The sequence below is a fragment of the Cavia porcellus genome, unplaced genomic scaffold, assembly GCF_034190915.1.
Source record: "Cavia porcellus strain 051 isolate PalLab524CR breed Dunkin Hartley unplaced genomic scaffold, mCavPor4.1 scaffold_24, whole genome shotgun sequence".
Taxonomy (NCBI): domain Eukaryota; kingdom Metazoa; phylum Chordata; class Mammalia; order Rodentia; family Caviidae; genus Cavia; species Cavia porcellus.
The window spans coordinates 53802460-53827241 of NW_026947507.1; the positions used below are offsets into that span (position 1 = coordinate 53802460).

At 38.1% G+C, this 24782-nt stretch overlaps 1 protein-coding gene across 19 annotated transcripts in view; it reads left to right on the forward strand.

The window, feature by feature from the left end:
- Positions 1-24782, forward strand: part of Trdn (triadin) — a 319660-nt gene that overhangs the window by 265486 nt on the left and 29392 nt on the right. For all 19 annotated transcript variants that reach the window (XM_063235062.1, XM_063235064.1, XM_063235065.1 and 16 more), the window contains 3 exons: positions 21506-21532; positions 21993-22022; positions 24345-24374. In XM_063235062.1, the coding sequence (XP_063091132.1) occupies positions 21506-21532; positions 21993-22022; positions 24345-24374 (87 nt within the window). The remainder of the gene's footprint in view (positions 1-21505; positions 21533-21992; positions 22023-24344; positions 24375-24782) is intronic.

Genomic DNA, 24782 nt, shown 5'->3' on the forward strand with positions numbered 1-24782 from the left:
ACATCTTACCCCTGTTACCCTTTTAAAGATCCACCACCACTCTCGGCTTATCAAGCTCATCGTAAGAATCATGACATGGAATGAGTATGAAAATGCACAGGAAGATATGCACACAAGATATATACAGGGAACAATGCTAGGGATCCCTTGTTCATGGCCACTGCATTATGAGTTACCCCCATATTTCTCCTCAGAGCTTCCATTTGTCTAATCCACCACCACAACTACCCCACATAGACATTTAAAAAGCTTCATCAGTTCTGTGACTACTCAATGTCTTTACATCTGTCAGCTTCACTCTTTCCAATCTGAAAGCATCCTACCTATTTATATTGTTTCCAATCCTGAGAAAGAAAAAAATCCTTTCTTCTTGTCCTCTGTTTTCAGCCATAAATATACACCACAAGCTGTCCAGCTTTGATCTATTCACGTATTTTCTTCTAGTATATCACACGGTTCCCATGTTTGTTGCATAGGTTTATTCTTTCTGTCTCAGCTCCTATAATTTGTTTAATGAGACCTGTTTATTCTCTATTTTTTAAGCCAGGAAAATTGACTCAGCAGCTACCATAGCCACAACGGGTCAACACTAGTACCCTTATAGAGTCATTACTTAATCATTTTTAAGAAAATCTAGTTTTGACACATGTCTTGTTTTCATGAAGAAGCAACATTTTGGTGAGCAAATGACCAATGGAAAGTGGATGTGTGGAGGGGAGAGTCCTAGTGGAGCATACACGGAGCGGTTGAAATCAATCATGTCACTTCTGAAGTAGCAGTTACTCTCTAAAATAAATCTAGGGCCAGCAGGTTTCCTGGAAATCTATCAAGATCATTTTAAGAATCATGACATGTAATATGAAAATGCTTTAACACAACAAACATGCCAGGGGTGTAGCTCAGCGGCATGAACACCTGCCTAGCAAGTGCAAGGTGCTGAGTTTGATTCTCAGCACATACACATGCACACACACACACACACACACACACACACACACACACACAAGCATGCAAACTCTCTACTCAAACTGTGGTCTACAGAACATCAGCATCACCATGTAGCTTGTTAGAAATGTATAATCTCAGGTCTTGTCAAGAACTGTTGGATAAGAATGTGTGCTGCTATAGATTCCTAAGTCACCCTTATGTACATTAAAACCAGAGAAGCCTTCAAGAGTCCACAGACATCTGTTACTGCCCCATTTCCTGGATGGGGTTCATCAGGGTTCTATCTTGCCACAAAATTGACTAAAACTGAGCATGTGTGCTCCCACCTTCTCAGTGATTTTCCGCTTCAGCTGTATCCTGAGCTGTTCCACGTCCATGCATTGCACACAGTGTAGCTGCTTTCTAACCAGTAGCGTGGTCCCCATACATTGAGCATGTTTGCATGTCTAGTCACTGCCTCATTTGGTGAGTGATTTAGGGACTATGTCATTTTTAAAAAGGTTGAGGAAAACAGTCACTTGTTTCCTTGACATCAGATATGTAAAGGTCTTACCTGTGCGCTCATTTGAGCTTTAAAGTAATAAATCCAAATCTGAGTGTAGCTAGAATATGCATATCAAAAACAAGCCTGTTTTCTTCCTATTTTACCAACTGGCTAAAAATATTCACACAATAGGCAAATAAAATAAGCAAAGAAGAATAGAATGCAATTTATCTGTTAGTCTCCAAAGTATTTTGGCTCATATCACTTACAGAACTTACTTCTAATTCGTTATTCAATTCATTTTTGTCTTTCATCAGTTAGAACAAACATATTACATTATCTGATTAAAATTCACCACCGTACCGGATACAGGAAGAAATATTGGCTTCTTGTTCCTTCTCCCAGGTCCCACATAGCTTCCTGTGATCCAGTGCAAGCCATATTAGGCCCAGGAGGAGGAACAAGGAGCCAATTCACCCTTCCCGTGAGCCAGGCAGATGTGGGCTGGGAGACAAGAACACCCTTTGCCCAACACCTCCTCTGTGAGCAACCAGCTGATTCAGAGGAACACAGGCTCTGTTGTTGGCAACTGAGGCACCAAAATAACTTAATCCTTGTACTGTTTGATTGACTGAGCATCTATTAAGAGGATAAAAATATGTAATGTAACAAATATGGGAGATTACCTTCTCTCTTATTTTTGAAACCCAATATTGTTCTTACCATTTGTTTTATTCCATTTTATTGTTTTGTTCTATACAATGTTGTATTTTGTTTGATTTTATTATTTCTGATGGTATAAGCATCAATTTTGAAGACAATTTTGAGGCATTATGGTAACCTTTGTTGATTTCTTATTATCCTGTTTTGAAATCCTGCATCACTTTCATTGTGTTGTTTTGATTGATCTTTTTCTGTTTTATTTTGTTTGGTTTAATTCTCTTTAAAATACACTTTCATTCTTTTGATTAGTTTTATTCTGTTTAGTTTTGTTTGCTTTTACTATGTCTGATGCTATGAACAGCTATTTTGAAGATAACAAGAGGCATTATAGCAGCCATTGTGGGTTTCCTTTTGTCTTGTTTTGCAGTCCTATATCACTCTCCTTGTTCTGTTCTGATTGTCTTTGTTCTGTTTTGTTTCATTTGATTTTCTTCTCTTTAAAAATAAGTAACCGTGGTAATCTTATAAGAGAATCATATAGAAATACAAACTTGTATGAAGAGAAGTACATACCGGCGTTTTTACTAAGGATATAAAAGTAACATAAACTCTGGAAATGTATCCATGCAAAGATAACAGGAACAAATAGCAACAATAGGAAGGGATAATGGAAATCAAACAGAGAGTACATGCACTGGGAACACAGAGGAAAATTATTCCATTTTCTCTAAATTTGGTGCTCAGGATTACAAGGAACATGAAGATGGGTGAAGACGAAGGAGATGAGGACAGCCAGGCTGGGCCTGGGGAGCAGCGGGTCCCTCCAGGAGCAGCAACTTCAGTATCCTGCAGTGTAGGGCACAAGGGTGAATGCGTGGGAGCAGGGACAGTAACAGCAGAAAACCCTGGCTCATTCCAGAAGAGGGCATCTTTTTTCCTTCAGGATTATGAGAATAATCCAGTGCTTTCCAAATTGCTCTTTTTAAGAGAGCCCTGTGATCAGAAACAGAGACTGTTAATAGATGTAGGGAAACCAATTTCTGGGCAGTGAGACTATTACCCTGACAGCTGGAGATACTATAAGATTTTCATAGAGCTTTCCTTAAAAAAGAAGAAAAGAAAAGATTACGGAAATAATGTAAATGTCACCACGTTTGGGGAGATAGAGAGTAGTAAGTGAGAAAAATATGAGAAAACTTCTGGTGTTGTGTCTTGGAATGTAGACATTGTCATTTACTGTGGTCTGAACTTCCAAAAGAAGTGGTGGATTTAGAAAAGGAAGACGTATCTACTGCATACATTTTAGGCATATTAGTCTACAAATTGTTTAGTCGGTTACTATAGTGTAGGTGCTGCGGTTGGTGTGAACACAGATTGATAAATGTGATCAGATTCCTGTCTTTCTGGACTTTGTAATCTAGCTGTGATAGAGGGAGGGGGAAGCATGTGAGTTAGGGGGTCCGGGTGGATGTGCACACAGATATGTTGATCAGGCATCCAGGGGAAATATGCAGTTGGATTTGGAAGCTTTGCGGGCTAAAATGGTGGAAAGGTTCTTCTTTGTATTCTTTCGTTCTTTGTTGTTTCTGCTGTACTAAGAATTGAACCCAAGGCTCTTAACTGAGCTACGTGCCCATGCTGTCCCTCTCCTTTGGGGGACAGGAACTCAGTGAGTCACTAAATTGCTCAGGTTGGCACTGAACTTGGAGCCCTCTTGCCTCTGTTTCCCAGAGGGCTAGGATTACAAGTGTGTGCCACCACGCCTGGCTCGATGTGAGCTTCTGACAACTCTCATGGGTCGTGTGAGGTGAGGGAACAAGGACTGAGGAAGCAAATCAGGGCAGACACTGCTGATGATGGCGTGGGGCGAGGAGGAGACCCTGCGAGTGGAGGAAGGAGAAGCAGAAAGAGGAGGAGAGTGAGAAGAAGGGGACGGGAGGAGGAGAAAAAAGAAAAAGAAAAATGGAGATGTTGTCTTAGAGGTCAGAGATGTGCTGTTAGAAACCAGGGAGGAAAGAATCTGCAGGCAGAAGAAGCAGACAACCTGTCAATGCAGCGCACACTGACAGTGATGACTGCAGAGCTGCGGCTGGAACGTCCGAGCTTGGGTCACTGATGATCAGGAGATCTGAGCGACTGTGGAGCTGAAAGGGAAGAAACCAAATTACTGCAGTTGGAAATTTTTGTTCGAGTTTAAGAATTGGAAACAGAAACATTGAGAAAATATGATGTGTTCTGCATACATGGTAGACTGTTATTTCAAAGTCCTGTCTAAAGAAAGAAACAAAAGACCATTACGTTAGGAAAAGATCATGGTAGAGTGAACAGGGGCGTGGCATGCCAGAGACCTTGTGAGCTACATAGTTTCTCTTTTATCAAGCAAATACCATAGCAACTGTCTTTGCAACTTCACAGAGCTGCATGTATATACAAGGCTTGATACTACTTGTCATTCTAAAACCATGAGTTATTCCCTGTCTCCTTTGGAAACCATGCAATTTGATAGAGGTCAGCTTTACCGTTATTTCTGCAGGGACCCGGGTGCCTGGCAGTACTACTAAGCTGCTTTCTTCTACATATTTTCCACACACCGTATCACATAAAACACTAGTGTTCATTACTGGGACGTGAAAGTTATCTGAGATCCAACAAATTTGGAAGCATCATATTAGTGAGGGTGTCAGGGGGCTCCTAGAGCAAAGGCACAAGGCTCTGCATCACCCAGTGTTCTCTGAGGTTTATACTACTGTAGTATATTTTGTAATATAAGCGCAGTACTCAGCTGAACACAGTGTGAGAAATGATACCTTACCTTTATTTACTTACAATATTTGGAGAAATAGTACCGAAAAAATAACTTTCAAATCTAGGGAAAGTAGATTTTGAGGGTGAGGAAATCACAATCAAGCTGAGTTGGAGTTAAAACAGTAAAGACGCATTAGCACAAGCAGTATGTTCGTATGCGGGCAATGCAACTCCAAAGCTTCAGGTTAGTTTGTTCGTACGATACCAGGACAGAAAATTCTACCGAGAAATGCTGGGAGCGAGAACAAAGGCTCACGTTCTTCTCTGGTCTGTAGGCATGAGTTGGAAGATTGCTGACGTGGCAAATTGAGCCATTTCTCTGAGGCGAATCTGACTTGCTCTTTTCATCGCTGTTCACTGAGTGACCACCAGGAATTTGCCATTATAATGTACAAAGGGTTTCTTCATTTAAAAAAAGAAACTTCGATCCCCGGTACCGACAAAAAAATTAAATTAGAAAAAAGAAACTTGCAGTCATAAGAAACCTGTAAAGATTTGAACCATATAGTTCAAAGATATATATTCAGTGGTTACCAGTCCTAAATCCCAGAAAATTTAAAAACCACTAATATTGGTGGAGACATTATTCAACTAATCAAAGGGATTTAGTCACATATATAAAAATAAAATTTGACCTTCTGACATAAAATCATAAATTGTCATTTAATTCTGTTTTATGTCCAAGTTAAAAGCGAGGAAGGATGCTCGTAAGGATCACATGGGTCTCCATACTGCAAGGTTCACAGACAGAGTGGTTTCTTTGAATGTATGAATGATACTCTACACCCAACCAGACACAAGAGGAGCTGAAAGACTTGGAAAGCCACGGTCTTTTATTTTACATTAATTTTAAAAGTAGTGGACTTTTCTTCTTGCCAGTACATCTCAAATATTACTTTATTGTCAAAAACAGAAATTTAAAAACACTATTACTATTGTCTCAGAACAATATAAAAAGAAATAAAAACAAGGTTGGAAGGACAAATAAAAAAGTTGGACTTGCAAACAGTTTTCAATTGGAAATCTAAGTTAACGCTTACATAAGAAGCTTCAATGATATTAAGAACAAATCAAGCAGCAGACCCCGTGACCCCAAGCATAGGAATTCACTGGGTTAAGTTGTGCCATCTCTGGCACACAATGAGAGCCCAGTAAATGTCTCTGAAGGAACGAATGTCATGAGTTCAGGCATGTAGCAAAGTGGACCTTCAAGTCTGTCCCTTAATTCCTTAAATTAAGATCATCCTAGAGATTATCACAAATATTAAGATATTCCTTGTAAAGTTTCTATTATAACTTGAAGCACAAAATGACATTAATACATGAGTAACAGCTTATACTGAGTGAAACAAAAACTCTCAAATAAGAATTCTGAAGAGCTTTCAAATTCTGACAAGGGCAAATGATGGACCACTTGGCTTACAAAAATAAAAGCAGTTTTTATTTTCCATGATCTAGTGTTGAAGGTGAGAAATTTCTTTTTGAATAAATTTAACTTCTAGAGGTTAGGTGCAGAAATATTTCTTAGCCAAGTCCATCTATGACAGATACAAATTTGCTGAACTGATTTAGAACCTAAGCGAGTTGCATGTTTTAGTCATCCCAGGAAAATACTTAAGTTGTATCAAGAGAAAACAAAGGGGACGAAACCAGCTTCATTAAAATTACTAAACCCTACTTATGGTTTGCGGTAAACAGAACAATATACAGCAAAATAATATTGGGCAATTCATGCCTCTTATTGATTCTTTCATAGTGTATTTTTAGATTCCACCAAAACTCATACTTTCTTGTTGCTGTTAGGCTTTTCTCAGATGGTCTTCTAGATTTCTTTTTAGTTTATAAGAATAAAGGAGGCAGAGTCTTTAATTTACTAAACATCCTGCTTCTCATTTTCAACTCAATCTAAAACCTAATTCAGGAAAAGGGAGTGATGAGGTTTGAGCTGAGATATTCCAGGGTGGTAACAACAGTTCACTAGAGCAGGCTTTATTACTAGCCATAGAAGAAGTCAGTGCTGTGGTTCTTCCAAATTGACATAAAATCTCAGGATTTTTGTAGAGGTTTATTAAGAAGTTATCTCTATTACAAAGACTTTTACCTCTTGGCTAGTTTGTGAGCTCCTTTGACAGAACATTATGAAATTTACAAGAATTAACTTTTTCCATGTAAACTGATTGTTTATGTCTACTGTGCTATTCTAAAATATGCCAGCTTCTTTAATTACTTGAACTTATTCTTAATTTTCATCTTTATTTTGTCCAAAATAACATGCCTTTATGCTATTTGCAGTTAATGTTCAGTATATTTTGTTTTTTTTAAAAGCCCTTGCTACTTTAACTGTTCTTTCATTATTCAATATGGTAAATTAGTATAATAATAATCTCATGTGGAAATATTTCTCAAGTTTGTGATGATTTATTTCATACTTTCAATCTACTTAAAAGAGGACTGGTATTACTAATTATTCTTTGGTATTGGTAACTGATCACAGTACTGAGGAAATGTTCCCAATCTCTCCTTTGGGCAAACAGAGAGTATTTTCCCTTCTCTTTTGTATGCTGCTCAAATTTAGACCTCAGCAACAGAAAATATCTTACCTGAAGAAGATAGGACTATTTCTTTGGATGGTGCAGATAAAAAGTAAGTAATAGACACTGCTGTACTCTTCCATTCTCATCTTTCTGGCCTCAGCACAGAATATTCTCAAGCTCAGGCAAGACTCCGGTCTAAGCACAGCAGGAATCTTGGCTTGGTACCCTGCCTGGCTATTAGATCCAAGGTCAGAAGAAGGCTATCCTCTTCATGTACCCTGCATCTTTACCCTGTGCTCTCTCCAGTACCTGAGTTTCAAAACAAGTATTGAGGATCAGAGATATTACCCAGTGGCACAGCACCTGCCTGGCACATGCAAGGTCATGAGTTCGATTCCCACTACAAACAACAACAACAACAAAAATTTTTTAATGCAAGAATTGAGTGTCAAAGTCTTGATGATTCATTTATTACATCTCAATTCCTCCCCCAAACCCAGTCACTACTCAGAAGACCAGGGTGTGGTGAAAAGGCGACCAGAATGATTCACGTGAGCGAATTATAGCAATTAAGCATTCTGTCCCAGGTGCTGCTAATCAATAGAAAATGATTTCCAGTGAATTTTCTAGAGCAGATCAAAATCATCCCTTAGTCACACCTAAATATGGCACAATTTCCTCCCTTTCTGGGTGAAGTAATTGTAACCAACACTAATGAGAAGTCTCATATACTTGCCCATGATTTCTTTTCATGTATTTCAAAGCAAGATGACCACAGCATAATTCTGAAAAGCCTCTTATGTGAAGGGAATGTGGGTATTTTTCAGCAAAGTACTGCAGGTTTAAAGCAACTCTCTGTTTATGCAGCTTCATCTCAAATATTTCAGCAGGCCCTTTGGTGGGGTGCTCTCTGGACCTGAGTTTCTCAAGGCAGCTGAGGACAGAGTTGTCACCTGTTCCTTGACCATAATCCCTGATTACGTGTGAGGGAATTAGGAACAAGTGCTGAGAATATATATCTAGGGACTGCAACTCTGCCAACAGAATTTCACAATTTTAATGGAAAAGATTAAGAAAATACAGGTCCCTGGAGGTGATTATGACACGCAGGAGTGATGGGTTGCATAGGAAGAGAGCACAGATGAGGGACCTCCAACTCAGCCCAACGTCACTTGTCTTAGTTCATTTTCCAAAGCCAGATATGCTGAAGAGAAATCTCTTGAGTTCTAGAAGTGTAAGATCAGGGCACTGGCATCTGCCAGGCATTGGCATGGGCTCCCTGGTGGCTCATGCCATGTCAGGTGGCATCGCATGGTCAGAAACCACAGGGAGTTTGCTGTGGTGACTGAGCCCAAGCCCATCATTCCTTGGACTGCAACCCACACTGAGGGCACAGACATAGAAACAGTCATGATGCCACCGGCTCCTCACGATATGGCATGAATTCCAAGATGGGTTCTGGTGGGTGCATTCAAACAAAAGCCATCAGAAGAGGCTTCTTGAGGGCAGGGCCTGAGCTGAGTCTTCGTATGGGGGTGGGGATGGTGCAGAAAACAACACGAAGTGAGGAAAGTGGCAGGGAAGGAAATCACACCACCGAGGTAAGGTGGGTGCAAGGTGCCAGGACGTGGTCAGTGAGTAAAGCGGGAAGGCAGTGGACGGAGGGACAGTGATGGCAGAGAGCGATCACCTGTCACCTTAAGCCTCCCAGTGGAAGAGGAGGCAGAATGGGATTCACGGATGCATCTGACAGAGGAGTAACAGATGGTGAGTTTAACTTTGGATTTACAAAATTTGGATGTCCTGGTCTATGTACACCTTTCTTTAAAATGTTAGCTATGTGGGCTCCTCAAGGAAGACACATATTGATCCTTTCAGATCCTATTTTCCCACATATTTTAAACAATGTGTGTGATAACACAGTTGCTATGCCCTACCATACTCTCTGAAGAACCGTACTCAGGATAACATTTCAGCCAAATCTCATTCCTATGGCTGTGACTGGCATTCAGCTCATCATTATGAGTTTAGTTTCCTTTGGGAAATAATCCTGGTAAGCTAAATATATTTGGAATCCTGAACTTCCCAGGATGTGCTGAACGCTGTGGAACGTGCGCTGGAGCAATGATTAAATAACTGATAAATTACGGTGTGGCGTCAATGCTCATTCAAGTCCAAATGTTAAAACTGGCTTCGATTAGTGGTTTGGGTTAGCCCCCTTTATTTCTCTATTGATTCTCTATTAATTTCCTATAACTTCTCATGCTTGATCATGGGGAAAACACAACACTTTCTGCCGAGAAGTTTTGTCAAAATCACCTTGAGCCTTTTGACCATCATGGAACAGAATTAAAAGTGTCTATTACCACTTAATTGAAGCAAAGCATAAGCTTCAACTCTGAGACTGACTGTAACAAACTGATGGTTAACAGGAGGGAACTCAAATAGCTACTAAAAGTACTCTACAGAAGCTCACTCTAGCGCAGCACCCAAGAAATTGCATCAAATAATGGGAGCCTAGAAAACTTAGCAAAGTGCATAGCCAAGGCGGGAAGACGCAGCAGATGTAGACGTTAGCTGAGACCTTACTTAGACAGCTTTTTAAATGCTCTCTTATTTTACCACCACTGCTGCTTTAAAACCAAAGGACTCCTGCATAGCAGGTTTGCTTCCTGTGTACCAGACCTCATTTCTGTCTCGCCCAGCATATGATAACAATTCCTCCAGAAATTCAGTTAGAATTGTAAGAGGCAATTCTTGCTTACCAAACAAAACTCAAAAGATTCAAGAGTAAATTTCGAATCATTTATTAGTCTGATTTCTAGCACTATATAAATACTATTAACCTAACCCAATTTCCTAGTAAATCTCTAAAAACAGTTTTCTGGAACTAGATTAATAATAATAATTACATATTATAATTTTAAGTTTGTCACATCTAATTGATAAGCGACATTGTGCTGAGACTACTTCTGTAGGAATGGAAAGAAAAAAACATTGTTTTACTCATTCACACACAAATCAGAAACCATTTCTTTTTAGATATGTATATGTGTTTTTATATATAACATTTGTACTTCTTCCATTTAATTTTTTTGAGATGAGGTCTCACTGTGTAGTATAGGCTGGTCTTGAGTTCACGATGTAGCCCAGGCTGGCCTAGAACTCACAGTGACCCTCCTGCCTCAGCCTCCCAGGTGCTGGGATTAGAAGAATGGGCCACCATGTCCAGCCAACTTCCTGTATTTTAATCTTGCTAATTGAAAGACTACAGAACTTCATAAAACATACAGCTGAGTAACAGTGGCTAAATGCAGTAAAATTTCTAAACTGGTGGAAGCATCCCTTAAAATTCCTTACAGTGCTTTCTTAATCCCCCAATTGGGTTTCTCATTCCGTACACAGCATAGAGTTGACATATTTATTTTCAAGTCACATTGAACAGTTAAAATGCTTATTAGATGGTTCTTCCTGAGCTAGTCATGTGTCTAGAGCAAAGCCAACTTCTGCTGTATACTAAATAGCTGTGGACTTCGTCAACATGCACAGCAGACTCATTGGTTTTAAAAGCAAGGCTTGTTACAGCCTTTGTATTTAAACAGGCTCCCACAGTAGAAAATCTATCAATAATAGCATAAACAGACCTCTGATGGAGCAATAAACACAGGAAGAATTAATGTGGAAGTATTTTGCATTGATTTTTATCAGATTTTGTCTCCCTCTTAAATGGTCTACCCCTTAAAGTTAATACATTTCTAAATTTCTATTTATCATCCATACATCTTACTTTTTATTTTAAGTTATTTTAATTGGCAAATATTATGTATATTTATGGAGTAAATGTAGTGTTGTAGCCTGTGTATGCTGCAGAAAGATTCAACCAAGCTAATTAACAAACAACTTAGCCTTTTCTAATGTTAAGGGTATTAAAATCTGTTCTTCAGCAATTTTGAAATGGAGTGCACTTATTAATTGTGGTAACCATACAATGCATTATGTCACTAAGACATTTCTGCAAGCTAGGGAAACTTTCTACCTCCAGTAAAATTCCCATCCCTCCTTCTCCTCCCCCAACTCTGGTGAATGCCTTTCTATGCTGCTGTCTCTCTTAGATTCTACCATATAGTGAAATCACATGCAGTTTAACACTGGGGACACATTCAAGAAAATATGTTAAGTGATTTCATTGTCGCATGAAATCATGGTGCATATTTACATAAAGCTGGATAGCACAGCCTATCTAATCCACACCCATATCACATAAACTCTACTTCCAGGCTACACCTGGACAGCATACTACAACACTCAACACTGCAGCCAGTGGTCAAGCGGTGGTAAATATTTGTGCACTTAAAGTTAAGCGTAGAAATGTTATGGTAGAATATAACGCTTAAAACTCTCTTCTTAAGCATGGGGTTTAGCTCAGTGGCATAAGCACCTGTCTGGCAAGCACAAGGTCATGAGTTCGATCCCAGGTTCAAAAAAAAACCCCATAACACCCTCTCTTCTTAGCATCTAGTATATAAAACTGTGTCCCTGTGTACAGTGCATCCCGCAGGCAGCGCTGCCATGACACCATATGGTCACGAGGGCATAAATACTGTACACTTAGACTTCATTGAGTTTATTTTTAATGTATTCTTCTTTCTCCAATAATCAGTTAGTTTCATTTCATAGTTTTACTTTATAAAATTTTAAAAGTTTAACCGTGACTCATGATACTCCAAACAAATTTTATGGTTGTACAAATTTTTTCTTTCTTCAAATGTTTGTTCTACAAGTCTTTTTCTATTTAAACATTTTAAGTTAAAAAACTTATTAAAACCAATAAACCCTCATATTAATCTAGGCCTACTTAGCGTACAGCTTATCTCTGTGTTGGTCTTCCATTGATCTGTGGATCCCATTGGGAGGTGGTCCAAGTCCACCAGATGTGTGGAGCTCACTTCTGTAACAGCACAACTTTCTACCTGAGATTTTTTTATAGTAAATATATGTGCTACGTATGCATATATGTTATGTTAATATATTCTCCATATATAAATATATATATATCTTCTATCTAAACTAGAATGTACTTATATCATTACACTAAAATAATGATGAAAAGTATAGCATAGTAATTGCATAAATCAGTAACATTGTCATTTGTTGTCTATCATTAGCAAGCATTTTTACTGTGCACAACTGTATGTATGATACTTTCATATGACTGGTGATACAGAAAGGTTGTTCATACTAACATTGCCACAAGCACATGAGGAATTCATGGTGCCACAATGTCACTAGGCAATAGGAATATTTCAGCTTCCTTATCATCTTAGAGGACACCTCCATTATGAAGTTCATTATTGGTGAAAATGTGTTTATGTAGAATGTGACTGTATATGTCTTCCTTGCATGGATTAATTCATTTAATATAACTCCATCGAGTTCCAACCATATTCGCACAAATAACACACTTTCCTTATTTTTAAAGAGGGCTCCCATGTGTGTGCACCATGCTTTCTCTATCTCTTCACCTACTGATGGACATGTAAGTTATTTGTTTTGTTGGTTCCCATGAACAGTGCTGAAAGGAGCATAAGAGCATAGCTATCACTGCAGTGTCTCGAACTGAGTTTCCATGATAATACCAGAAGTTGGTTTACTGGATTATATGGTAATTATATTTGTGGTTTGTTAAGGAACCTTCATTTTTCTTGCCAAAATGGCTAAACTAACTCAGGTTCCCACCAACAGTGAACAAGTATCCCCTTGGCTCTGTACCTTGTCCAGGGTGTCTTCATTTTCCTTTCTGATAACCATTCTAACAAATGTGAAGTGCTGTTGCACTGTGGTATAAAAATCCAGTCCCTAGAAGATTAGAGACTAGATTATTTCCATGTAACTGCTGGTCATATGTATTTCTCCTTTTGAGAATTATCTGTTCAAATGTTCTACCCAATTTCAATCAGATTATTTTCTTATTATTGAGCTGTTTGACTTTCTTGTGTATTTTGGATACTAGTCCCTTATTTAGATGTATGATTTTCATACATACTCTCTCAGTCCGAAAGTTACCACTTCCTTCTGATAATTGTTCCACTGGTTGTGCAGAACTTTTTAGTCTGATGCATTTCATTTGTCTACATTTCCTTTCATTTCCAACGTTCTCCACCCACACCGATGTTGTGGAGCTTCCTCCTATGTATTCTTCTAGTAGTTTTATGTTTTTCTTTGTTATCTGGAACACTTTAATCCACTTTTAATCTTCATTCAATTTTTTGCAAATGATGCAAAATAAAGTTCCAGTTTCAGTCTTCTACCCCTGCTGCATTGTGTGTTCCAGGGACCTGGGCTGCAAATTTATTGATTAAAATTTTTTAAGTTTCTTTTTGGGATTCTTCTCCTTCTGCAGTTGATGATGTGTCTATACTTATGGCCATATCATAGTATTTTCATTATGGTAGTTTTATAACATAATTTGAAAGCAAGGACTGTGATACATTCAGCCCTGTTCATTTGTTGAAAGATAGCTATGCAGAATACATCAGTCTGGGTTGGAACTTGTTTTCTTTCAGGATTTGAAACACTTCACCCCAAGCTCTTCTTGATTGGGTGGTTTGCGTTGAGGAGTCTGCCATGACTGTGGTGGGTTTTTCTTTATAAGTGATCTGTTTATTTTCTATAACAGCCTTTAATATTCTGTTCTTTGCTGAATTTCTGGGATCTCGATTATTATATGTCCCCGGTGTAGATTTATTTGGAGTCTTTTCTGGTTTCATATAAATTTTGTTATTCTTTTGTCTATTCCTATGAAAAGTGACACCGGAATTTTTTAGAGTTCAATAAAGATTTAAATTAATATTGAATATACATACATGTATCATTTTAGACCCAAATGAGATTTCAGACAATTAATCTATTTCCTGATCTTATCTTTCTTGTCTTTGTTTGTATCTTTTTAATATTTCTTAATCTCTATTTCTTTTCTTTTTAGAAAAAATCCAGTTGATTAAACATTTGTATAGAGTTTTCATAGCAAATAATTGCCCAAATGAAAATCAGAATCTGGACCTTAAGGACTTTTTTTCTGTTACTTATCCAAAAAAAAAATTATTACTACCAAAAATTTTAGAATCTTCTAACTCAAAATTTCATGATTTTGATCGAATTTACTTTCAAAAGTTTATATATATATATATATATATATATGAGGTTGTTTTGTAGTTATAATTTTCATTATCATGGCTTTAATCACTCTCACTTATTATTTTGTAATATTTTGATTATTCATTTTGCTTTCACTTATTTTTTTACACATTGGATATTACCTTTAATTATAAGGCTATAGCACCAATAGAATGGGTAATATTGCATTAATATTTTATTTGTTTTTAATAGAATTTGGGTAATTTGAAAAATACTGAAAGCATAAAAAGTACAATAAAATACATACATATACACACTGTGTATATATAATATAGGTTATTACTGTTATTATTTGAAACACAGTACTCCATGGGGTAACGCCAGTTACTATCTGCATGGGAACATCAGGGTTACTCTTGTATTTCCTCTGTAAGAATAAACAATCCTTGTGCTACATGCATTTGATTTCCCATCACACCCTTTATAGTTGTCCATCATAAACGTCTGAATAGAGTTGTCGTGATTACAAATCCTAGGTACCACCCCAGGCCCACGCAGCCTGTCTTTAGCTTCACTCTCCCACGTCCCAGAGACTGGAAGCCGTCTCTCTGACTTTCATTAAGATTTATGTGCTGAAATATGCCAAAATAATTAGCCTGACTCAGAATTCTGAAGCGCAGCCGTACCTGTATGCCAAGTGACCGCGCTCAAAAGAGCGTCCAGGTTATCAAACATTTGTTCTCAGGCTTCAGCGCGCCCTGGCAGGTTCGGTGCACCGCTAATCACCTCCAGGTGGTGCTGATGTTTGAGGGCACTATCGCGCAGGTTTCTCCTCCCACCAGCCACTGTTGCCCGATCGCTGCCTAAATGTTGACCTGAAGAACATGTAAGCTCCAGGATTTCACGCAGTGCAATCATTCCCACACGGCACGGCACGTGTTCCCCGCTGTCACCCTGCCCGCCACCCTCTCAACAGAATGAATGGATCTGGGAAATCAAGCAAGCTAGGGCGCAATTAGATTTTTATGGGTGACCTTCATTATTTAGGCTCTTTAATCTCCTTTATCGTTTGACTGAGCTATTAGTTCTTACCAAATTGCTTTTTAAGAAGTCTCCTCGGCACTGTATCCTGGCAAATGTTGGCTTTGTCCTTTTAGGACAGCTGTTGGCACACCTGAGTGCTTCTCAGGATTGCCTCAGAAAGCTGCAAAATGAGTAGTTTCCGGGCCCCGCTGGCAGCAGTTTCTGACTCAGCAGATCTCGGGTGAGGGGCCAGAATCTGCAGCCTTGCCAGCTCTGCAGACCACGCTGCGCTACTTGGGGAACTGCGCCTTGAGTCCCTCTACCCGAGCCCCGGCTTCAGAGGCGCTCTCCAGGAGCCGGGTTGTAGCGCATGTGCAAGCACCCTGAGCGCGTGTAAGGGCATTTTTATAAAGGAAACAGGGGATCGACCCTGGATCATCTCCGAGCCTCCTCCAGTCTTAAAACTCTCTCGGGTATTGCATACTCTGTAAAGATGTACTTTCCTGGAATCAAAGTTTTATCTCTTATTCAATTGCGATATACTTAATGATATTGTCTATGATACTAAGTAATTTTTCCAATGAAGAATTTTAAACATTTTTGACATGATGCCTGTGATAATGCGATGTCTATGAATTTTACAAAACTTAACTCTTATGATAATCACCTAAATCATCTTGACAAAATGAAAATGTAATAAATGCCAAGTGGAGGAGAAACTATTTTGCTCCTTGAATCTAGTAATAAGGCAGTTTCTGTGCTACAATTAACCTAACTAAAATTAGGTAAACAAATTCATGAACATTCAGTCTCCTACTTGTTATTAGGCATTTTACCTTTCTTAAAACACAAATTTTGAACAACTGAATACTAAGCAGACTTTAGAGCGCGCTGGACAGTTCCGCATGCATCTACAGTGCTGTAGGTAGTTGTAGCATTGCAGGGAAACACAGCACGTGAAGTGACTTCATCGATAATACGTGAATTTGACAAATGTCTGTTTAAAAGTATGTTAAATATTAACGTGTGAATTAGGAAATCAGTAAGTGAAATTATTCCTCTGTTGATACTTGTTACACAATTAATCTTTTGTGCTGGTGATTGAACCCAGGGCCTCATGCATTCTACTGAGTTGTACCTCCAGGTTCTATTTTTCCTTTCTTTTCCTTTCCTTTCTTCTCATTGTTTGCCTTGAATGAATTGCTGTCACTCATAAGGCGTGCTTGTCTTTCATGTTCTGAATATGACATAGTTACAATGTTATCAATTAGAACTGATTTTGGGGCAACTGGGGCTATCACCTACTTGTTGCAAGAATTATTTCTTATTCCAAATCCAAATCAATATTTAATAGGATAATACACTTTCATATGATAAATGGCTTTTACCATAATCAACTCAAATATTTAAAAGTAACACTCATCTTTAAAGATTATTACAAAAATGTTATTTAAAGTTAAGAATTTTGTTTACTAGGCCTTCATGAGCTGAAAATTTTGTTATGTCTATTTACTGTTTTATGAGCCTTCAAGTGTCATTGCTATATTCCAGTATGCAAAATTTTGAGAGCTTGGTTCTAAACTGGCTGATGATTTAAGGCAAACAATTATCCTTCACTACATCACCCTCTCACCCATCAACGATGAGGATCTTACAGTCTTAAAGTGAGTCATGTACCCACCAAGCTTGTAGGGAGAAGTTTTGTGTTCTGATTTGCATTGTGTATATTTATTTAATTCAGTAAATGTATATTTATTATAAATTCTAGTATGTCACGACCATATTAAGTTTAGAAACAGGCCAAATTCTACTTTTACACAAATTATCGGCTCAGGGAGGTGATCAAGCAAACAGACATTTCAATAGAGTATGATTAGTCCTCAAGAAATGGTAAGGCAAGACTGCGCTGGAATTCAAAATATGCACCTAACTCAGATGGAGGGATTAAGGGGAAGTCATCTGCCACGGAATTTTTTCAGTAATATTCTGCTATTAAATGCAATTTCACCAAATGAAGAAAAATGTTCTAGGCAGATCAAAAGAAGTGACCTTAAGTTGGTTTTCAGAAGTCCAATACTTAGTGTGGCTTGATCAAGGAGAACAAAACAGTAAATGGAGAAGAGGGGGAAGATATAACCAGAAGTCAGATGCATCTGTAACTCCATAAACCAGGCAAGGGCGAGAGAAGGGACATGGGAAATGACAAGACAGGACATTTGGCTACAGAATTAAAATGATTAAGTGCTGCAGATGAAAATCTGTATCTTCAATGCCATTTTGATGTTCTTAGTAATCATGGGAAGAGAAAGCGTTTGACTGAATTAAAGCACTAGCAGAGTGTATTAATTATATAGCACCATCATAAAACAAGCAACAGGGCAGTTTAAAGTAACAGAAATAAATTATCTTCTGGAGTCCAGAAGTCTGAGATGGAGCTGTTGGCAGGACCACACCTTCTCTGAAGGCAGCAGAGGAAGCTCTGCTGCATGGCTTCCCTAGGCCACATGCACACTTCTGTGTTGTTCTGTTATCTTCCCTCAGTGTACCTGTGTCTCCTCCTCTTTTCAGAGAAACACCATTAAAATGAATTAGGCCCACCCTACTGACCTTCTCTCAGCTTGATTGTACCTTCCAAGTGTCCATTTCCAGATAAGCTTTTCTTGGTAAGCTACTAAGACTTCCTCATTTGTAGGGGAAATTCAGCTCAATGAATAATCTAAAGAAGGCATAAAAGTTAGAGATGTGTGATGTGACTATCAGTGAAGTTAAAGTTGGAAATAAAATAGATACAGAAGATAGCGTGTAAAGACTCAAGTCAGAAACCCAGTTTTGTAAATAGATGGCATCGTGGAAGAAGTGCTTGTATAACAATGAGTAGAACTCTTCGATCAAGATATTCTTAACCTATGTTTGCTTCAAAAGCAAAATATAACATCCTAATATTTGCACACAATTTGGTACATTTTATGTTTTTATGTGTTTAGGTGCATATTTCCTAGAGGTTTATAATAACAGTGACTCAAAACCAAACATTGCATAAAAGCTTTATAATCTTTATTCTGGAGTACACACATAGGAAGAGAGGTGCATACATCATGTTAATTGAACACAAAGTTGTTTTTCTCTCAGTGGACTGTGCGCTGTCTTTGATGCATGTGGGGAGCAGAAGTTGGAGTCCTGTGAAAACTGTCATTTAGGGTAGGAATATTGTTGGGGATGCTATTTCCTACATTAGTCTTGTTCTTCTGAGAACCATAAACAAATTTACATCAGGTATTTTTCAAACAATTGCTCTTCTCTTAAGTGACTCATACATTTATAATTTGAGAACACTGTGAATTGTTTAATGTTTTTTATTTCTATTTTTCCCTAAGCACCAGATAAAAAGCTGAGATAAATTTCACACGCCCCCTCAAAGAAAGTACTCAGTAACTTTTATTTCTGCTATGTATTAGGAGTTGAATTGCAGTAACATGCATATTTTTGTTCTGATATGACTCTTGAGTTCATAATTCCTCACATTCATTTTTACTGCTCAATTTTTGTACTTATTTACCATGTCTTACCGTCATTATTTCACTTCTTGATTCAATAAACAAACAATAACAGTGTGCCTGTGATGTCTTGTGCATTGGGCGCTGGACCATTTTCTAGGCTCCATGATGGGTACACATAGCTTCTGTCCCCAGGTACCTTACACCTGGAAGGGAAAACATTCTCCTAAACTCATATTTACAGCACAATGTGATTAGCCTGGTGATAAAGAAACCTACGTAGTAATATTTGTCCTTATCAGAAAAAGCAACCCTTCTGCACAAATCTGAGGCTGAGTAAGATAAAGGGAACTTTAAGTATGTAAACTAGCCAAACAAAAGGTGAAAATTTCAAAGCTCTAATGAGAGAGTCAAGGAAGGTTTTTATAGAGACAAAGTCCATGTATGTAGAAAATGCCGGATTGTGAAGATGCCAGGCCTTGTCACACTGAGCCACAGATATGATGCAATCATGATGGAAATCTCAGAAATTATTTTGTGGTTATTGGCCAGCTGATTCTACAGTTTACGTGAAATAGGAAAAGAGACAGAATGGTGAATCTAATACTGAAGAAAAAGAATGTAGTTTAGGGACTGGCACTTCCCACCTGTCTCTTATCATAAAGTTTCAGCGTATTCTCCACTGTTTCCCTGACTGGAGTAGATTCTTCACCTTCCTAGGCTTTCATAGTTATGGAAGACTGTGGAAAGCCATCCATCCGCCTCCAGCGCTTTCTCCTCTGTGCAGCTCTCCATCTTCTGCGCTGTGACCTGTGGTCTCCTGCTCCCTCGGCTCTTCTTCCAGTTCCACATCATCGACTCAGGGATCTTCCTAGGTTCTTTTGTACACAGAGGCCTCAAAGCAGCAGCTGACACAATCACACAGCTCACTTGTTTTCTATCACACAAGGATCACTGTTTATCTTTAGGACCATTTTTTTAATGTATTGTGTCTGTTTTCTTTAATTTCCTCTGTGAGAACTAACCCAGGGCCTGCTATTTTCCTTTAGCTTGAAATCAGAGTCAGTAGGCTGCTTTTGAGAATAATAAAAGATGTATTAACACTCACCTCCAAACAGTAGAGTTTATCATGCTCTTCCAAAAAGCCAAATGAATGAGGATAAAAAGTGAAGGAGAAATGGTCGATATGGTTTTGCATGTCTATTTTTTTTTATTTTGTTGGTACTGGGATTTGAATTCAGAAGCTTAAGCTTGCCAGGCAGGGGCTCATGCCACTGAGCTGTATCCCCAGCCTGGTGCTCCGTAGAAGAATTCATGGCCAGAAAGGCCTGATATAGGGTGGTGGGAGTGGGAAGTAGCTATAGGGAAATCATGATTAAGTAAGAGTCAAGAAGTGAAAAGCCGAGGGTGAGGTGGACAGTGTCAGAAAGGTTTCTGAAACACTCAAAAGGAAGCTGTTACTGCTGACTATCCAAATCTCTGATGATGTGGAAAAGGAAAGAAAATCAAGAGTGAAATATGGCTAAAGCCGAGGCTGGCAGACAATGGCCCCGGACTGGCACGGGGAATGTAGGTAAATCCACTCTTATTCATTTGCACTGCCACCTGTGGCCACTTCTCTATAACAGCACAGCCACAAACCTGAAAACACAGACTAGCGGACCTCGTATAGAAAACCTTTGCCAATCCCTGCACTAGGTACTCAGCATATAACAAAAACATTATTTCTAGGCCTAAAGAGATCTCGACCCAGCAGGATATTAATAAGCCTTTGTATCACTGGATTCATAACTTAAATGAGAAGGGATTTAACTTGGCCCACCTCTGCAGGGGATTCAGTCCATGGTCAGCTGACTCGGGCAGAGACACCATTGCGGAAGGGCATGGTGGACTGAGCTGCTTAAGGTCATGGGCAGTGCTGCAGAGGACAAGGTGAGGGAGCAGACGTGGCCCCAAGTGACACTTCCGTAATGCAGAGACACCTGGAAGCCCCCTGCAATCTCCACACTGAGACAGATGACTCACTAATAATTTGAACCTAAGTAAAAACAGTTGTCATGTATTTTTATCTAATATACTGAAGGATTAAAAATAACTTCTCAAGTTAAACTGTGTGTTCACATTAGTGGCATTAAATTTAAACAGAATTAATATTGCATACAGGAGTTTGTGCAATATTAATATTATTTTTAATAGTGCAAGAAAAGTAGCCTGAGAGCTTTACTAGGTAAAATACATTTTCAATGAGAAATCTGACTGTAGACATTGAATTACACGCAATTTAGAATTTCAATAAAGAGGAGCCATAGTTTATGTGATCTGACTTTTATTTCCAAGTATATAATTTTCTGTCATATTCAATAATATCAACCAAAAAACATTGCATGACTCAATCTTTAATACTTTTCAACTCTTTTTAGGCAAAGAAGTCAAGCCCAAACTTCCACGTATGTGATATGCATGCCAAATGAATGAGTGAATGAACACACAAAAAACAAGTCTTACATGCATGCGTTACTTATCCTTTGATTCAGTGTTTAATTTTTTATTTTCAGTAAGGGACCTGTTTTGTTTCCACAATGTGCTTTTATCCCAAATATATTTCTTAGCATCTAATATGCTGAAATTTTCATTTATCTTTATTCGTTGAAGGCACAATCGAATACTGCTTCTAACCTTATTATTTAAAAAGTTGGCTTGTATTTCCATTTTTCTCAAAATAATGCTATTCTGGTTGATAATGGGGTACCTTTACTTCTTTGTTTGTATTTATTTACCATAATCATAAGTAAAAGAAATGTAATATGACAGATCCAAACACAATGAGAAATACGAAAAAGGAAGGTGAGTGAGTTTGGAAATTAACATAATTGTACAATCACTTTTGCTAATGTTTCCTATTTTTAGAGCCACAAGTGAAAAAGGAAGAGAAACCAGGTATGTATATATCATATATAAATTTATGCAAGAATTCTATATTTATAATGAATAGCATGTCTGTTTGTAATAAACCAAATTTAATATAAATTAAGCAACACATTTTAGCATTGTCCAAGTTTCAAAAAATGAAGTATGCATTATGTGCACCATCATTGCAATGAAAAACACTGACATCCATGAACTCCATGAGAAATTTATCCTGCTCAGAAGAAGCAATTGACTAATTAGTTGGCTTATACAAAAGCATAATTTTTTCCAGATTAGAGTGCAGCACAGATATTCTTTCTGAATAATAGTTGCTATGATCCTGCTTTTTTCCTAGGGTCCTTAGGTGGACACGTCTGAGAGCTGCAGTAGAATTTTTTCAAAAGGACACAAAGGAAAGTGATTCTGAAACAGTTAAAATTTTGATCTATGTGTCTTCATCATGTTAGCTTTATTATATTTTAATAAAATATCAGGGACTTACACAATACACAATTATTCTCACAATTCTGGGTTTGGACATTTGACATCGAGGTGTCAAGAGGACTTATTTCTCATGAGGCTTGCAGACGAGAAGAATCTCTCCTGTCTGCGGCTTTCACATCTTCTGGTATACCTTGGTTTGTATTGCAAGGGTATCTTCTTTTGTATCTCTCTACCTCTACATCTCTTATTTTCTGCTCATAAGTTCATTGGTCACAGTGGAATAAAGATCTGCTTCCTCCACTATGATCACATCTTAACTAATTACCTCTGCAGTGACCCTGTTTTCAAAAAAGATATCATTCCAAGATACTAGGTTTTAGGACATAAGGGTATTTTGGGGGAAAACACAATTAATTCCATGAAATTTACCTCCTCCTTTGGCAAAGTTTAGGCCTTTCACTTGCACAAAATACATTCATCCTATTTGAACATCCTTTAATTCTTAGTCATTGTAGCATCAAGTCTGAAGTATAACATTTCATTTAAACATCACCAATAAGTATAATTAGCTAAGTCATCTAAATTAGCTACTGAGGAGACTTGGGTATGACCCTACTCATACCAAAATTTATCTCTATGTGTGCATCAGTGAAGTCAGACCAATGATCTGGTTCCAAATAAAATGATAGCACAAGATGTACACTGTCGTTCCAAAAGGGGGAAAGTGGGAGAGATAAAAAGGAGAGTGGGGAAAAATTGGTGAGAAAAGAAGACAAAATGAAAACAAAACTTATGTAAATAAGGAGAGGAAGAAGGGCTTAAGGGAGGATAGAGAAAAGGGAAACAGGATTCAAGTTCTATCATGTAGAGGTGCAAATTCCCTATAATGAATGTGATCATTATGTATAACTAAAATGTATCAATACTTAATTAATTAAAAATTTTAAAAGGTGGAAAATGAGTCTAAAACAAGTACAAAAGCTATGAAATTTTGAATCCTAAGCATGCCCTCTCTTAGCAGTCTGCCTTCTGGGGCTTGCAAGGTAGGAATCCTCTCAGCTCTTGGAGGTCATAGCTGTGCCTCTCAGCTGTTTGAGGCCCATCATCCTTGACCTTTCAGTTCATGACTCTCTACATTTTGAATTTTTATTTTTCAGTTCATCTTGTCTCTGTCCCTTTCTCATTGTGCAACTATTAATTTTCTTACACAAAAATTTCAAAACCCCGTCCAGAATCCCATTCAGTACATATGGAACAAGACATTGGATCTAAAGGTCTTTATGGGTACTTTCTGGACTGATATCTCTATGCCTGTTTTCTGTGGGAATGTTTGATTGGACTCATGAGTTAGACACCTCATCTCTTTAGCAAACCTTTGTCCAACCACACTCTGGTTTGTCTCCAGGGACCACTACCTAGATAGATTAAGAATCATCCAAATCACCAAGAGCTGGTTCTGTTCCTATTAATGACTTCTTCATTTTTCCTTTCACAAGCACCAGAAAGAAATCAGGCTGCACCTTCCACACTTTACTTAGAAAATATCTCAGGCAACTGTCCAAGCTTATTAGTTTATAAACTCTGATTTTAATCAAAGGAAGAATACAACTCAGCCAGCTTCTCTACCACTTTGTAATGAATGTTAAAATACTTTTTTCCAGTGGCCAATAACATTTTTCTCATTTTCTTATGGGAGAGCAACTGAAGCCTCATTAGCTTCCACATTGTAAGTAACACCTTGGATGTTTCCTAGGCCATCACAGACACAGTGTCCTGAGCTGGGCATAATTGTTATCAAAATTCTTCCTTTCCTGTATGGTACACAAAAACAGAATGATTTCCCAAAATAAATTTGTGCTTTAGTTTATTGTTTCTGAGTAAAAAATTTCTGCCTTTTCTCCCAACCAGAACCACATGTTAAAACGGAAACAAAACCAGGTAAATATATTGTTATTTTAAATAGGGCTGGTGCTGAAGAGCCCCACCACTCCCTGCAGGATCCAAGCAGACTCCAACTTCTCATTATTTCTTCACTGTTCTGAACTCTGGTGCTAGATAAACTTCAACAGAGGCTCCAGGTCTTAGAAAAAACCTTTGTTTTTTTTTGGTTTTTTTAATATGTATGATCATGTTAAATTTGGGCCAAAGACACAAAGATGGGTGTGAAGGGAAAGGTGTCAGGAACTGTCTCACATGTACGGTGGACAAAGCACTAGCTCTGCATTTTTATTGTTGTTGTATCACTACCAAAAACCAGCAGCACACTATTATTGTTTGAGTTCATTGTCTACGTAAGAGTCCAGCAGAGCAAATTGAGAACATTAGTTATTTTTCGAAGTCTGTAAA